Source organism: Oreochromis aureus, linkage group 3, assembly GCF_013358895.1.
Source record: "Oreochromis aureus strain Israel breed Guangdong linkage group 3, ZZ_aureus, whole genome shotgun sequence".
Classification (NCBI taxonomy): Eukaryota; Metazoa; Chordata; class Actinopteri; order Cichliformes; family Cichlidae; genus Oreochromis; species Oreochromis aureus.
This window is the reverse complement of record NC_052944.1, coordinates 6,298,221-6,315,232: the sequence shown is the minus strand read 5'-3', so window position 1 is coordinate 6,315,232 and position 17,012 is coordinate 6,298,221. Positions and strand designations below refer to the sequence as shown.

The 17,012-nt window shown below is 44.2% G+C and overlaps 1 protein-coding gene across 3 annotated transcripts; it reads right to left on the bottom strand.

Moving 5' to 3' along the window:
* Positions 1–1,395: 1,395 nt before the first annotated feature.
* si:dkey-106g10.7 (uncharacterized protein C11orf95 homolog) lies at positions 1,396–16,581 on the bottom strand. 3 transcript variants are annotated; one of them, XM_031740956.2, is made up of 5 exons: positions 15,777–16,581; positions 12,651–13,163; positions 11,314–11,673; positions 7,628–8,086; positions 1,396–5,774 (listed from the first exon to the last, which is right to left on the bottom strand). In XM_031740956.2, the coding sequence occupies exons 1-5, from the start codon at positions 15,898–15,900 to the stop codon at positions 5,284–5,286; spliced, it is 1,947 nt and encodes a 648-aa protein (XP_031596816.2). In that variant the 5' UTR covers positions 15,901–16,581; the 3' UTR covers positions 1,396–5,283. The 3 variants fall into 3 exon arrangements, with proteins under 3 accessions (XP_031596816.2, XP_039466051.1, XP_039466049.1); XM_039610117.1 differs by having other exon boundaries at positions 12,651–13,160; XM_039610115.1 differs by having other exon boundaries at positions 11,314–11,670; positions 15,777–16,580.
* Positions 16,582–17,012: the final 431 nt, after the last annotated feature.

The following is a 17,012-nucleotide window of genomic DNA, read 5'->3' as shown; positions in this document are numbered from 1 at the left end:
CAAACCACATCTCGACTGTTGACTCCCCTTACGATTTGCCGTCATCATCAACTGAGTGAGCGTGAGCAGTGATGCCTTTAGAGCCGTATTTCACACTATGACAGACGAAAGAAGTAGTTTCTACCAATCATTAGACCAGGGGTCTCACATTAATGCTGTGGGCCACTGCTGGCCCGGTCTACTCATGTGAGGGTTCAAGTGTTCAAGTAGTACAAAACAAAAACAAACAAGAAAACACCCACAAATATTTCCAAAAATGTTTTTTTTTTTTCATTTCAAATATTGTATAAAAGACAAACCTGCAAACGTGAACGCATTTTTTTTTCTCACTCTTGACTAACTGAAGCCTTTCATTGAACTACAAAATAACCACACTGCTCCTCTCTGTCTGTGCACACACGTGGCAGCACTGCTGCTGTCATTGTGTTCATGTTTAACAAAATCAAACTGCAGACATAAGTGTTCACATTAGTTTGTGACTGTCACTGAACTAACAGCCTCAGCATGTTTGTGCTCTCTGCTCATGTCGCCTTCATATTCAATCAGCTTTTTAAAGAACTTATTTGAACATTGAACTCAACAACAAACAAATCCTCAAACAAAACAGTCACTTAAGGGACAAACTGCATTAGATTTCTTCACCTCAATGTGCAAGTGGCCCCCGATTTAGACAATCCTAATAATATAATTACTTTCCACTGTGTTTGAAATGATTAAAATCATTAAAGTATCAGTATATTTATATTTATTGTAGAGCATAAACATCAGGGTTTTGTTCACAACAAAGGGGATCTGGAGATGCAGTCGTGTGGACGTCGTGGTGAAGAGCGAGCTGAGCCTGTCCCGACCCTGACCCGTGCTCGACACGGCGAATACGAGCTGCAGAAATGAGCTTTGTCCAGTGGGAGGCTGCCCTTAGAGGACTGCAGTTACTGAGGAATGATCAGATGGATTATACTGAATATGTTTTACTTCATACATTCATTAAAATCTTCATGACCACACAGGAGATTATTTACTAAACACTAATATTCACATAACTTTCAGATGACTGACCATATCTCCTGTTTGTATGATTCAATATTCAAAACTATAATTAGTGGGAGAGGTTTCAATCATAAGAAAAGAAACTGAGATACAAGGTGTAGATTTGATTTGGTTGAGGTTAAATGTGTTTTTCAGCCCTGAATTGAGTTCTTGCCAAGGTTACGAGAAAAACTGGAAACAGTGATTTCAGAATCAGAATACTTTATTAATCCCAGGGGAAAATGTAATCTGATTAAAAAAAACGCCAAATGTGCTGCATGCTTGTACGTTGGACAGTATTAATAATAATATGATGGTGAAATGTTTCATGTGTTCATTAAATCTAAAACTATTATACAAACAATGAGCTGATTGTGAGGGAACTTGAACCCTGAACAGTGTGCCGGTCCAAAGCTGGACTCTTTTAGCTCATTTTTGATGTTTCTGGTGTTTCAAACCACATTTCAAGTGTCAGTTATTCGAGCTTGACTGTGCACAGATATAGTGTAGTACAGACACTCCACAGACAGCCTCGTGGTAATGAGTATTTATTCAAAGACCACAGAGGGGAGAATGCATATGTCGACCATTTACAGATGAAAGGTGATGAGAACATAAAGGAGGAGAAGCTCCTCCCCCACAAACACAGTAAACACACACATCCAATCAAGTGCATCATGTCTCACTTAAATGAGCCTCTGATTCTTTTCACTGCAACTCACTTCAATTTAAAATATAAGTGCTGTGTCAAAACTTTATCAGAGCCATGGTTAGACCTGCTCTAATGCAAAAAATGAAATCATTTGTAGAGAGTGTGACAGGAATGGAGCCGCTGACCACACACTGTAGCATTTAAAGGGGAAAACAACGAACATCATCGTGGTTTACAAGTTGTTTTTGAGAATGAAGTCATATTCTCTGCTTTAGGTGAAGAATATGTCACAATAAACATACACTCACTGACCACTTCATTTGGTACACCTGTTTGACGGCTCATTAACAGCCAATCACAAGACTTTCCTCCACGACCGTATCTAGGTTAACAGAGAACGGTCTGAAAAAGGAGAAAACACACGACACGTTAGCAGCAGCAGGAGACTAGACCAGGTGCTGCTCAGCCAAGTACAGCAGGCTACGGTTCACTCACCAAACCTGGACGACAGAAGTTTGCAAAAACACCCTGATGAGTCTTTATTTCTGCTACAATATACAGATGATAGTGTCCGAATTTCACCACAGTGACAGCATGGAGCCGTCGTGGCCTGCAGCAGTGGGCCAGGCTCTGTGTGCCGGTATTAAAGTGTGGGCGTTCTTTTGGTGGCACACTGTGGAGCCCTAAGTACCAACTGAGCATCGTTTAAACACCACAGCCTTCCTGAGTACTGCTGCTGACCTGGTTTAATCATCTTCTGATGGCTGCAGGTTATCACACCATGCCACAAACCTCAAATCACCTCAGACTGCTTTCTCGAGTTCACTCCACAGCGTCCACTGTGGGGCGGCAGCTGGATGATGTAAGAGTGCAACCCAGCACCAGCAGAGTGTACCTAATAAACTGATCATATGTATATATGTTTTTTTGCTCACAATTGTAAAATTCTATGAGATTCTAACGTGACTTTTTCTTAAAACATGACTTTTTCCCCTTAAAATCCAACTTTTTGTGAAAGCACAACTTCTTAAAAATACAATAAAAAAGTAACGTTTTTAGACTTCTGTTTTCTTTAAACAGTGGCCCACGTTCTCATATTTCTCCCACCTGTACAACCAATCCTGACTCTTCCATCAGTACATCGACAGCCTACAAGGTGAGAACGATTATGTGAAAGGGCTGTCGATGAAAACAAAATCCCTGAGGTATAATTTCCAGGTGAAAAACTGGTTATGGCCGACTTTTCTTTTCCAAATAATTCATCTTCAGTTTTCTTCGTTGCATAAACTTTGTACAGTGAATGAAAAATATGAAGCGGTACCAGAGCTGGAGCGAAGGTTTCAAAGTGAAGGCAGAAGTTCAACAAGCTTCGCTCCAAGTGTTGAAGAATGACGCTGTTTGGAATAAAGTAGAAAAACTGGATATAATTACAAACGGACTGTAGAAACCAGGCTGCATCAAAGTGCTCATATAAAGAAATAATCATTCATATTTACATATTTTTGTACAGCTTTTAGCTAACAAAATGATTCAGGCTGATGTTGATGCCAAATGCTGAGGATAAGTGAGAAGAGGGCCTCCTCTTCCTCCTCTGTAAACAAGAGATTAAATAGACTGGAGTGATGTGAACCCAGTGACTGCACGCTGCCATTCATTGTCTTCAGCAATAACATCAAACAGTCTCATTCTATTGGATGCACACGAGGACATTTGGGGTTTAGTACATTTCAGGGGACAAAGTGCTGAGTTGTCTTAAATTTGACTCAGTTTTCTTGCTCGCCTCACTGAGCACTCTGTTTCTTACTTCCTGAGAGAAGACTCAGGCCCCCACAATGCCACATTTCCAGGAGTTCACCGTGCCATAAGTGCTTAAGTCCAGATACTCATTGGGTATCGAAGGAACAAACATTTTGACTTGTAGCAGGGAAACCAATGGCTCATCTCCACTCAGTCAGCAACTTGCTCACCCCTTTGTTAGCGAGCACTGCTGAGCATCTTGAAACTTTGTGGCGAGATCAAGCGTTTTTTTAAGTTATTATATTTTATTGCATATCTGAATGCCTTTCTGTAGAAATGCAAAATAGGGCATTGGTATTAGAAGTCCTCTCTGAGCTTGCCTGACCTTTTCCTCCTCTGACAAGCTAACGTCTGCTGTGAAATACATGAACGAGTATCAGTGTTTAAATATTCCACACTGATTCAGACCAGAGAGTTATTTCTGTTTTTCCTGAACTAGCCCACATGAGACGCACAACATGAACTGCTAATTCTGTCTGCGAGCTAGCTAGCCCAGGAAGAGGGTAGCCTGGTGACCTCAAAGTGGAATTTGCGAGTTTGTTGCCACGTTGGGATGTTTTCACTGGAAATCTTTGTTGTGTTTACACTAAACTCGAAGCTTTCAGCATTCAGTAAAGCTTTCCTTTTTGGAGGACAGGAATCAGAACATCAAGCATAACAGTGCCGCTATGCTAACTGGTAGACAACTGCTACCTGCCAGTTAGCAAGCTTGCTAATTAGGCAAAAGGTTATTAAAGACATAGCTGTCCCATTACTTTCAGTTCTTTTGTGGGGCACTTTATTCTCCAGAGGAGCAGTTGCAGCTGAATGCTGAAGGTGCAGCACAGCTAATATCTTGCCTTGATGACATGTCAACCTTGACAAAGTATTAAGTCCATGCATTGCTATGATTCTGACATAAACATAACTATTAGCCTTGGCTGTTAAATGTTGCCATCATAAATGCTGCTCTGTATGCGCCTGTACCTGGGGACCCCATCAAATTTGAACAAAACTGGCATATTGGCACATTAGCAGCTAGTTTGGTACGCCCACAAAGCCCAAGGAGCAGAATAAATTCACATGCAGCTAGCTGCCTAGCAGCTCATCGTTATTTCTTTTTTAGAGCTGCTTCTGCTAACTGACACATTACAATATTTTATCGAGAAGCAAAGCAGAAATGTTTTGTTGTTGGCTGCCAAAGAGAACACTGCATCAATTCTTGGGATGTGAAAAGCGAAAGTCCCCCAACAATAAGAAGATCCATCTATGTTCAGTGTTAGCCACATTAGCAGTGAATGTGGCTAATGTGACTGGACCAAAAGCATGAGCCCCATGTCATTTTTCTATACATTACTTTTAAAAAGTGTCTTAGCATTACTCTACAGTTTGTGTCCGCAGATTCAGAGATATTATCCGAGTGCTCCAGAGGACCACCCACTTGGGTTCATGTTGATTTATATTTAAAGTACCAACAGATACAAGGCTAGGAAATAAATACATCAGCAAAACATACATTTTGTACATCTAAAGCAATAATTTCCAAAAATCTTGTGAGGTCCTCAGGTAAAACAGGCGATGTGCAAAAAAGCTTTAGTTTCAAATGAGTGGCTGCACTTTGATTTTGTTTTTAGGCTGCGTGATATTTGTATTGTTGTCGATTCCCGTGTGGCACCCGTTATTGTCCTTTAGCCACAGCAGTACTCCCAGATGCAGACTTAAAGGGAAATTGCAGTCTTTTACAAATTACAAATACCTGAATTTCCCTTCAAGAAAACAAGGAGGGCTGTTTCTGAAGTCATGTGAGGAGCAACAGACAGAAGCCCTTCCTAAGTGTCCAAGTGTGTTGAAGTGGGGGCCAGCTCAGTATGTCCATGGTCCCGGGGTGAAAAGCAGTCATCAGAATGGATGAAATGCAGGGCAGTCTGGTTGTAGCTCTGCAGGGCCTGCTGCTTTTCCACTGCGCTGAAATACAGCGAGTGAGGGTGGACCTGCTGAATATGCCTTTTAATAGTGCTGACCTTCAGTGTGGCCAGAGTGGCTCCACACACCATGCAGATCAGCCCGTGCCTCCTACAGTCGTAATCCATCAAGTAATCCGTCCGCCAGCGCACCTGGTAGTTCCTCCTCTGGTCCTTCCCGGGGTAATGACCATGACGAGAAGGTGTGTTTGCAGCGCCGCCATCCTTTGATTTGCCCTTGCCTTCGCCCACACCTTCCTCCTTTATCACCTGTTTGCTGGGTATTTTGACATCAGGGGAGGCATCTTCATTTGTCTCTCCTGCGGTACTGAGGACATCAACTTCACTGGGGTTGATTTCTGTGGAAAAAAATTATAAGTGAGGGGAGAGGATGCTAGATTCTTGCCTTGTTCCACCACAAAATCAAGTCACACGTTAGTGTCTTTGCTTGCTGTACCTGATAGCACTCTTCTAGCCTTTCTAAACACTCACAGTGCTGAGTCAAATGGCGTCTTCACGGTAAGTTGCAAACAAACTATGTTAATACACGCTATGTGATTAGCACTCCCGCCTGGTTTGACCAAGCCAGGACCCCATAAGTTCTCCCTGTGCCTGCATGTGACACAGATTAATTTATACACTTTAAACTCTTCACATGCTGAATGAATGTATGGTTAAACTGTGACTTGTAGACAAAAGTGCTTTCAGTGGTCAGTAAGGTTAGAAAACTACCATTAGATTGCTGGAGACTTGATAAACAAGCAAACTATCATCTTCATTTTTCAATAAAACCCTAACAGAACAACATTCCTAACAAAGGTCACGTTGTTTAACAGATTTATCTGCTACATTAGCTAACTTCCTGCCTACACTGTAATTCTTGTGGGATCTTTTACTGGCTGTATCAGCTGTGAAATGTCAGTATCGGCTGGACTCTACAGATAATTGCAAATGGTGAGATTTACCGTATTTTTCGGACTATAAGGCGCATTAAGCAAAACAAAACAGATAAATCAAACTTTACTCAACTCATTCTTCTTGCTTTCTCCACTTCCATACCATTGATTCATTAATGCTGAATTCTATGCAGCTGCTCTATTCCCATGTTGTTGCAGTATATTAATGACTAACCTCGTATTGTGGATGGATTATCTCAGTTGTTCTCCTGACTGAAGTTTGGTCCGTTTACAGCATCCTGCCATGCGATTGCATTTGTCCCTAACCATCGGGAACCCTCACGTTAACTTTTATCAAGTGGAAAAAAGTTAGCATTCATCCTCCAGCTTGCCTGTGTTTATGCTATGCTAACATAGCTGTGTAGCTAGTGATCACGTAGCACATCATTATATACCAGTTAGTCCAACTTCAGTAACCCTACAAACGTCACTGCTGTTTAGTTTTCTGTCTTCATTTATGTTGGAAGTGATAGCAGAGCTGTACGATGTAATTTTTCAGAAATCTCTCAGTCTGAACATGCTATATCATGTTTAGGTGGAAGCTAGCGAGCTAACTTCCTGCTAACTTCTAACTCCATTAAATTTAATAAATTCTGTTTTCATGGATGCCTGGATGTTAAACTTAATTGTTACACCTGGTAAAGCAGCAACGGAGATCATTTTATTACAGATGAAAGAATTTAGACGGTTTTTAACTCTCAGTGATGCTGCAGTGATCGTTTGACTTTGGGACCTGAAGCAGACGGAGTTTAGGACCCAGATTACTCCTGACTACGGTAGCCGTAATGCTCCGACAATCCATCAAGCCCTGCGGCTTCGTACCTTAGCAAAGTCGTACTAAAACATTTCTGACAGATTTTTGAGCACGGCGTACCACATACAATCGGAATTCATACATAAGGCGCACTGTCGATTTTTCAGAAAATTAAAGGATTTTAGTGCGGAAAACATGGTATATGTACAAATGTCTATTTTCTCAGGCTAAATAGTAAGTGAGGATGCTAAAAAGACCAGCCAAACAAACACAAACAACTCTTAACACAGCAGTAAGGTGCTTTTTTGCCTCTTTGAGTGGGGATGTGTTGTGTTCCACTGACACTTTTCACTGTGGATGTCAGCAGCAGCTGACAAAGCTGACTTATAAAACATGAAAAATATGAAACCACCAAACTTTCTAAAAAGGCCTGATATTGTTGAAAAATACTACTAAGAAGTTTACAGCTTTACAGAGACGTGTAGCAGTGAAAGCTTCTCACCATCTTGTATCTGCATGCCTTCACTGGGGTAATCTTTGGTCCAGGCTGCAGCCATGGCTTCCCTTTCCTGTCGGCTCAGGGTTGTGGTCTCTGGGTGACATTCCTGGATGTGGCGGCGGAAGCTGCTAACCTTGGTTTCGTGCAGGACCTGAGAACACACCATACAGAACATGCCCTGGCCTTGAGGTCCGTAGGCCACCAGATAGTCCAGACGCAGCCGCCATGGGTCGCCCCCGTGTAGCCTCCTCTTCTTAGGCTGCCGGAAGGGCTGCAGAGCCTGCTGGGGAACTCCGACACCGCCGTCTTCACCAATAAGACAAGTGTCCTGAGTTAAAGTGCCGTCGCCCTCCGTGTACACGTCAGTGTTGATCTGGATGGTTTCCACGTCCTCAGAGAAGAGCCCCACAGCGCCATCTTTGGTGTTGGTCTCTGATTTGTTTGAGTGCTCCGCTTCTTCTGCTACAGGGCACAGAAACATACAGCATTTCTAATATTAAATAATCCATTTGTTTCAGTCTCAGTCTGGCTACATCAGTCTGTTCAAATGACAACTGTGAGTCATTCAGAATACCCCAATTTTTCCAGTTTTTTACAGCAAAATTTTATAGCAAATTTAAGCAGTCTCATTGCACTGAAATCAAAGCATAGCACAAATAAGTAATTGGAATCAGTTTATAGACCAAAATGTATTCTAAACTTTAACTCGTGAAAGTCGCCCCCTCGGGCAGATATAACAGCCGAACACAGCCGTGGCATTTTTTCTACAATAGAAATCAAATATTCTCCCATATCTGCTGCAGAAGTTCCCATAAATGTGGACCTTGTAGGCTGCTTTGCTTTCACTCTTCTGTCCAGTTCATCCCAAAACAGCTGGATGGGGTTTAAGTCTGGAGACTGTGCTGGACACTCCATGTTTTCAAGCTCACCATCTTGTTCTTTTTTCCTGAGCTAGTTCTGGCAGAGCTTGGACTGATGTTTTGGGTCATTATCTTGCTGTAGGATGATCCCCTGACCAACTAGGTTCATACCAGAGTGTGTTGGACGGTGCTGCAGAATGCTGTGGTAGCTGCTTTGGTTCAGGCTGCCTCTCACTCTGTACAGTCACCGAGCCTGGATCCAGCAAACAGCCCCAGACCATCACACTTCCGCCTCCATGTTTGACAGTTGATGCCACACACTGTGGAACCATCCTTTACCTACTCGATGGCGTACAAAGATCCTGTGTGATGAACTGAAGATTTCAAGCTTTGATTCTTTGGTCCATAATACCTCTTTGTCTTATTCTGACGTCTTAGCATTGGCGTTCTACCTGCAGCTCGAAGTCTTCTCTTCACAGTTCAAACTGAGACTTGCTTACTATAACCACTGTTACGCTTGAAGCTGTTGTCCTGTGAGCCGCCGATCACACATGCTGTTAACTCTCAGAAACTTGTCCTCTGACTCAGTTGTGTCTTTGGGTCTGCAGACCTCTTCCTGTCACAGTTTGTTTCTGAGCCTTTGGATGGTGAAGGAAACTGTACTCACTGACACCCTGACTTTCTTTGCAGTCTCTCTGTAGCACAGACCTACATTTACAAGTGTTATGATGGTCTGTCTCTCTTCCATTGCCTTTTTCTCACATCACACTACTTCCTGCAGTACAGTACTGTTCAGCTGATGCTGACGAGGGTATGGGACCACAGTGTGTCCAACTCTGCTTTATGCACAAAGAGTTCACAGTTCACCACTTACATTTGTACTATTTCAAGCTGTTCACTGGACTTGAATGACTTGAATTGCAATAACTGGAAAAATTGTTGTAAAACTTTTGAGCGGTAGTGTAGGTTACAGAACAGAGAGCCACACTTTCACAGCATCACAGACTGTGAGAAATCAAGTGACATATTGTGCCATCATCTTTAGAGGTCACGTCCGATGTGTAGTTGTTGTGCATGAGATAGATTTAAGGCCAGAAAAGGTGGAGTGCTGGGTCTCTGACTCTGCCCTCCATCAGCACCATCGCTGCACTTTTATCATTAGTTTTGATGGGAGTTATTGGCATTCCTGTTTCAGTTTAAATTATTTAGTTTCCTGATAGTAACGTAGGAACAAACCTTCTAAAGTGTGACATGTGACAGTTTAAAGTGTCCATACTGATGCTACTGTGAGAAGTAACTGATGAAGTCACTGCTGCTCTTCCTCCTGCACATTTAAATGCAACCATCTCTCTCACAGTTAACCTCTCATCAAAACTCTGACAGCAGCTGTTGTTAATGTGACCTGTCACAGTCTCCACAGTAAAGAGTTCAGCAGGTAACAGGTGTGTCAGGTTAAGTGATACATCAATGTTCCTTGATCACACCTTGGAAGAATGCCATTGTGAATTCTCTGGTAAAGTGAGCTCGATGCTCAGCTAACAAGTGTCGATGGTGTCAGACTAAATGGAATGTGCTACATGTCTAACATGTTGGTGTTTATCTTTGTCACTGTCTCATCGAACTGCTGTTCAATGATCAGCCAACCACAGACTACTGACAGGGGTCAAAGGTGAATTCATCAGGAAGATCTGGTTTGAGAATATTCATCAAACAATCATTTCTGTTGCTAATCCCAGTTGTGTTCAGGCTGACTCGGAGACTCATGGTCTCTGTGGATGTCACCAAAGCGATCATGGCTGATTTTGAGCTCCTAGACCAGGGGTCCCTAACTCCAGGCCTCGAGGGCCGGTGTCCTGCAGGTTTTAGATCTCACCCTGGGTCAACACACCTGAATCACATGATTAGTTCATTACCAGGCCTCTGGAGAACTTCAGGACATGTTGAGGAGGTCATTTATCCATTTAAATCAGCTGTGATGGATCAAGGACACATCTAAAACCTGCAGGACACCGGCCCTCGGGGCCTGGAGTTGGACACCACTGTCCTAGACAGTATACAGCACAACCTGGTGTTTGAATCCAACCAGCATGATAAGCTTAAATTAATCTCTGGTAACCTTTTACTGACCATGACAATAACAGCCTGGTCTGCACCAGTGCAACCATCTGACTCAAACACGTTTGGCATGAATCTGAAAATTACATATAAAATGTTAATTTCCAGTTTGTGTCCATCTGTCTCCACGCGGTGTTTTCCTCCACACCAACACTTGCTAAAGAATTAGTCATCTTACTGTCCCGGCCTCTCTTTCTAATGTAAATGCTTTGGAGTCTGAAGATGAACTGAACTGGGGTATTGCTGATTTACATGCTCTGAGAGCCAAACTCATTACAGGGTTTATTCACTGGTAAATACAGTAAACACTGTACACTTAGCTAACAGACACACTGGGATCCAAACTGGGACCACAGCTTTATGGATCTGAACCATGAACACGTCACAGCAAAGAGAAGGAAAAAAGAAGACGGTGAAAGTGTAAAAGGACCACGGGCGACATTACGTTCTTACGACTGCGATCACCTGAAGCAATGATCGAAAAAATGATCTGACTTATTATCATGTGCTAATCAGCCTATCAGATTTAGTTGCTCATCATTTGACCTTGCTGATCCACTTTAACCACCTGACTACAGATGACATGAGTGACAAGAGATAAGATGAATTAATGTGTCGCTACAGTACCTCCTACTGGTTTCACTTGCACGAGCCATTTCCTTAATACCAACACTGCCTTTTGCTCGTTGGTGTGTGAGGTGTTGCACTTCTTACCGTGAGTCTGAGTCCAGGCCTGAAGGATGCAGTGCTTCTCCTCAGAGCTGTACACCAGTGAGTTAGGGTGGGTGTCCAGCAGGTGGCTCTTTATGTGGTCCAGGTGAAGCGAGGGCAGCACCGCTCCACACACCATGCACAGCAGCCGACCGGCATGAGACTCATATTCCATCAAGAACTCCTGACGGAACCAGGCATGCAGCGAGTCATTCAGATAGCGTTCCAAGATCTGCGCTGACGGCTCGGGCAGGTACTGCTCCTCTTCTTTAGGCTGCGGGGCTTCACCCTCCACAGAGCAGGGAGTCAGGCTGATGGGCTGCTGGGTTTGCTCCTCGGCTGTCACAGGATCTGCAGTTTCTGCTTATAGTAGAGATGAAACGCCATGAGTACAAATCAACTTTTTTAGCTTTATGGCACTGTACTAGCTTTGTTTCCAGCAGACAGGCAACGTCAGGTGTTTATATGTTCATTCTACACCATGGTTATTATAGATGTCTTCAATCAGCCAGGACAAACTGCCTTTTTGTCCTAATAACAATGTGGCCCCAAAGCATTTCTCCTCCAGAATACCAGGATGAGACAGATGTGCAAGATAGCAAAGAAGACACCGCTAAACTAAAAGAAACACGAAACTCTTTTTCTGAATCTAGGAGAGTTTTACATTTGGGAAACTTCCCTAGCATCACAATGTTAAATCTTTTTTTCTCTTAGAGTGAACTTGAGCTGATTCTGCTTGAAACGTTTTGCAGTATTTAACCATTGTTTTTACATAAAGTAATATCTGCCACAATCTGCACCTTTCTGCCACCTACTGTGAACACACGGGGTGGCTGCAGCTCAGGAGGTAGAGGAGGTCATCTGCTAACCAGAATCAGGTTCGTTCGAGCCCTGGTCTGCATGCCAAATATGCAAGATACAACCCCAAGTTGTGTGTGAATGTGTGTGAGTGTTAGATAAAAGGCACTAATGTAGAAAAAGTGCTTGTGTGAGTGGGTGAAAAATGCATGCTGTATAAAGTGCTTCGTCCCAGCTTTCACTTGTCCACCGTGCACGGCTGGGATCACAGGGTCAGTGGTTCAGCTTCGCCTGTTTGCTTTTCCAAGCATTATGGGATAGCAGCTCCATTTTCACTGGTGTGTGTGAGTGTTTATTAATGTTATTTTTGTCAGGCAAGAAAGAGTGCTATATCTCTCTGTAATATTAAATAACAACATGGACTACCTTCAAACAGTCCAATCCAATCAAACATTACATCATCACTTCCTCCTCACACATGACCACGCCATGATATAAATTCATACTGAGTTTGAGAAAAACGTCTACTTAAACCAACTCACCTCCAGTCTGTTGACCTGAGTGCCGAGTGTCCTCTTCTCCCTGAAGTGAGGGTCCAGAAGCAGGGCTGTATAACTTCTGCCCTCCCCCCAAACTAAGGTGGCTCTCCCACCCCGAGCGGATCACCTCTTTGTCGGCAGCGCTCCACAGCAGGGAGTCTGGGTGCTTCTGTCTGATGTGCCTCTTGATAGTGCTGAGCTTCAGAGTGGCCAATGAACTACCGCACACCATGCAGATCATGCCGTGCCTCTGGGGGTCAAAGTCCATCAGGTACTCGCTGCGCCAGTACTCGTGGTAGTACCGGCGGTGGTCACGGCCTGGAATCCGGCTCAGGCCTGGACGCGAGGCTCTCTGCACCCTGGGTTTGGCTCCAGAGGGCCCCGGGGCCAGGGAGAGGAGGAGAGGGTGATCTGGGCTCTCTGTGATGCTCCAGTAGCTGGTGCCTGGTGACCTGACAGGCGTGACCACACCGCTCTCTGACTCCACCTCTCCATGGCCATTGGCAAGGCCGTCTTCTTCAGACAAGAACAAGACAGAGTCCAGATCAGAGCAGCAGGTTTCATGACATGCAAACTGAAGCAGTGTCTTCATGTTGCTAAAGCAGGGATCTCAGACTTAAATGAGCTGTGGGCCACTGCTGGCACTGTCGTCTCATGTGAGGCCACTTTAGTGGTTAAGTAGCACAAAACAAGAAAACACCCACAAATATTTCAAAAATGTAGTTTTCTGTTTGTTTTTCAACATTTACAATATTGTATAACAAGACAAAACTGCACGTGAACACAATTTTGTTCGTATTTAACAAAATCAAACTGCAGACATAAGTGACACATTAGTTTGTGACTCTCTCACTGAACTAACACAGCCTCAGCATGTTTGTGCTCTCTGCTCATGTTGGCTTCATATTCAATCAGTTTTTGCTTTTTGAAGAACTTATTTTAACACTGAACTCAACAACAATCAATCCTCCCTAACAAAAAAGTCACTTCGAGGGACAAACTGCATTAGATTTCTTCATGTCCATGTAGAAGTAGGGGTGACGTGGGCTGCAGGTGGCTAATGCATGAAAAATAAAGTCCTGTGAAAACCTAAGTACATCCTCACTGCTTCCATTGGCATTAAAAGGTTCATTAGGTGCTACTAATCAAAGCACTTTGAGCATCATCTGTAAAAGCAGAAGTGTTTGTCAGGCTGCTGATCCGGAGCATTCAGATGTGTGTTAACACAATGCTACAGTCTTTCCAGGATGTCCCAGTAAATTCACCTCAGGTTCAGATCATGCAGGCCTTCAGGCCTCAGTTAGCATATTATGACAGCACAGTTAGAAAAAGGCTGAACTTGTATCACTTGTTTGGAGCAGTTAGCAGGAGAAAGGCTCTTCTTGCATAAAGAACATGGTGCCATTGGGTTTGTAAAGCTGCATCTGAACAAACCAAGACTTCTGAAATAATGTTGATTAGTCAGATAAGATCAAAGTGGAGATGTTTCCCCATAATGTAAAGAACAAACCAAACACAGCACAGCAGCAAAAAGACTTCACACCAACTGTCAGTGCGGTGGTGTGTGGCTGATGACTTGTGCTTGTTCTGCAGCTTCCTGAGCATCTTACAGTGTGTACAGCTGCTGTGTACCAAAGCGTCCTGAGGCCACCAATCTGACAGCCAGAGCTGAAACTGGACCGCACCACACAGTGATCAACGTGCTGCTCCAGACCTCAATGTGATTTTAATGCTGTGGTGGGACCTTAAGTTAGCTGTGCATGAATGAATGCCTACACATCTCAATACACTGAAACAATGATGTAAGCAAGAGTGGACCAAAGATTCTCTTCTGTTTTCCTGAGGTTCAAACTCGTCCAAGATTTTTCGTAGACACACCCATGGTATCAATTTGAAGCTCTTACGCCACTTTGTTCTACTGCATGCACAAACTTGGGTGTCTACATCGCCCGCCTACCCATCAGGGTGACATCAATACCCCATCACCCATTATGGCTGATGGGTGAAAAATGTTGATTGTAAGAGAAGATTCTTTAGGGGGCTGGAAGATTTGATATTGGAACTGTGACTTTTAAGCAATCACTAAAACAAAGAATATAAAATGCTGCTAAAACTTGTTTAAAATTGTTGAAGCTGCTGCTGGATGTAATCTTTCACTCATAAGTCAGAGTTTAAAAGTGTTGATAGCTGACATTTGAATGCAGACCTGTGCTAATGTCGGATTTTTCATCACCCCACCATCCAATCCTTGGCTCTACGTTCACTGGCTTCCTCTTCTTGATTTCTAAAGTCATCCTATAGACTAGCATATGATGCTGCCGAGTTACATTCTCCCATAGCACGACTTTACAGTCTCCTATCTCTTTCAGACTGCACACTCAATAATAATCACACATCTGACAAATAATCAATAGTCTGACTCAATGCATTGCACTGGCACACTCAAAAACAAATCCCTGGAGCTGACAGAGACCAATAAAAACAACATACACCATTAATATGAAGTTATTTAGGTAAAGGCTGTCCACACAGGTCTATTTCTATCTCACTGAGGATGGGTAACATTTAAATTGTGTGTTTAAATGATACTAATCTTTACAAAAACCCAAACGGTTACATGAGAGAAAGCAGCAGAAATATCATGTGAGTAAACTGTTAGGTCTAACATTGGTAGGCATGCTTTCAGGCTACAAACGCTAGCCTTTCAGTTCCTCACAGCTTCAGCTTTAAATTTCCAGATAAAGTCGCTGCTGTCATTTGGTAATCAAGCACAACTTGCTTCCGGACATTTCTGCGGTCAGCTCGCACCTCACGTCAAAGGATAACCCTGTATGTCCCTTCTTCAGTGACCAGCGTTTGTTCCGCTCTTTGACAGGTCTGAGACGGCCTGTACCGCCGCTGTCCACCAGGTGTCAGCAGTGTGCGCTTCGCCTGGCTGCCTGCGTGCAGTTGAGCCTTTGTTTATAGGAGCCACAGAGACGGAGGGGCCATGCTGCTCCATGGCTTTGTCCCTGACACGGATTAACTGGCTGCCTGACAATGGCTGTGTCTCTGACAGCCACGCAGACCCACTTAGCGTTGGAACAAAAACAAGAAAATTAACACTAGATGTGTTTTTTTGCTCTTTACCTACTAACTCGCTCTCCTCCTGCGTGGTTTCCTCCTGCCCGCTTGTTATTAATGAGAGCAGCTCCGGCTGATAGGCACAGCGGAGCTTCACGGGCTCCCTCTGCCCCGCTCCTTTCTCTTCCATCACTGGATCGCTGCTCTCGCTTTAGTCGTGGTTGGCGGTGCTTCGTTCAGTGGGTCGTGTCGCCGTCGTGGGGCATGTCACCCTCACAACAACAACACGTTCTCGCCGCTCCGCAGCGTTCGACACGCATCTGCCAGGCGCTCTATAACGAGCCCACCGCCGAGGAGCCCGTGCTCTCCGCGGTCCCCCCACGCGCCCCGCACGGGAGCCAAGTTAACTTTTCATGCAAGCACACAATCATAAATCCACCGGCGAAAAGGGCCGCTGCTCCGCGGTGCTCGGTGGAGGCGCCTCGGCTCAGGCCTCTACTCATGAATTTTTAGGCTCTTGCTTGTCTTCAGGGTGGGGAGCCGGACTAGGGGCCCCTGGGGCTCCTTAAGGGGCTCCTGGGTAAATTTAAAGAGACAGTAGCAGCTTCGACGATGCACACCCACCCCGGGGGGGCAGAGGGAGCAGCAGGCGCTAATACCGGTAAGCTGCTGCTGCTGCTGTCCCACAGCCGCGACATGAAGGCAGAGCGCCGGTTAATCACGAGGCGGTGAGTCGGGGCCCCTCAGCAGCTCCTGCTTTGTACCGGGGCCGCACGTGCTGTTTTCATGTGTCACGGTCCGTCATACACATCTGTGCAGATGTTCGGCTCAGCGGCGCAGAGACTGAAACGCACATGTGTTCATGACTTCCTTCTCCATAAGTAAACTTGTCTGAGCTGACATAGTCCGACTGAAACCTCTGATGCATTAACTTTGATGGCCTCAGTTGTAAACAGTATTAAACTGATGTTAATGCTATTAAAATGAAAAATGTTTCAGCTACTTAACTCACACCTTTGGAACACAAAGATTTACACACATTTAATTAATGTATTCAGTCCCTAGCTATAATCTTGCTGTGACGTCAATTTAGTTTTTTCAAACCGGATCCACGTTAAAGGAACCGGGCCGTGGCCCCCAGCGCCCTAACACTGGCCGTCAACCCCTCCCTCATGCTCATTTGGCCATTGTGTAGAAAAGTGGATCCCTGCTTGAAGCGTGTGCACATGAATTCAGGTCATGTGTAGAAAAAGACAATAAATCAATGGACCTTTGTGCAGCTATTCCAACTGAGAACAGCTG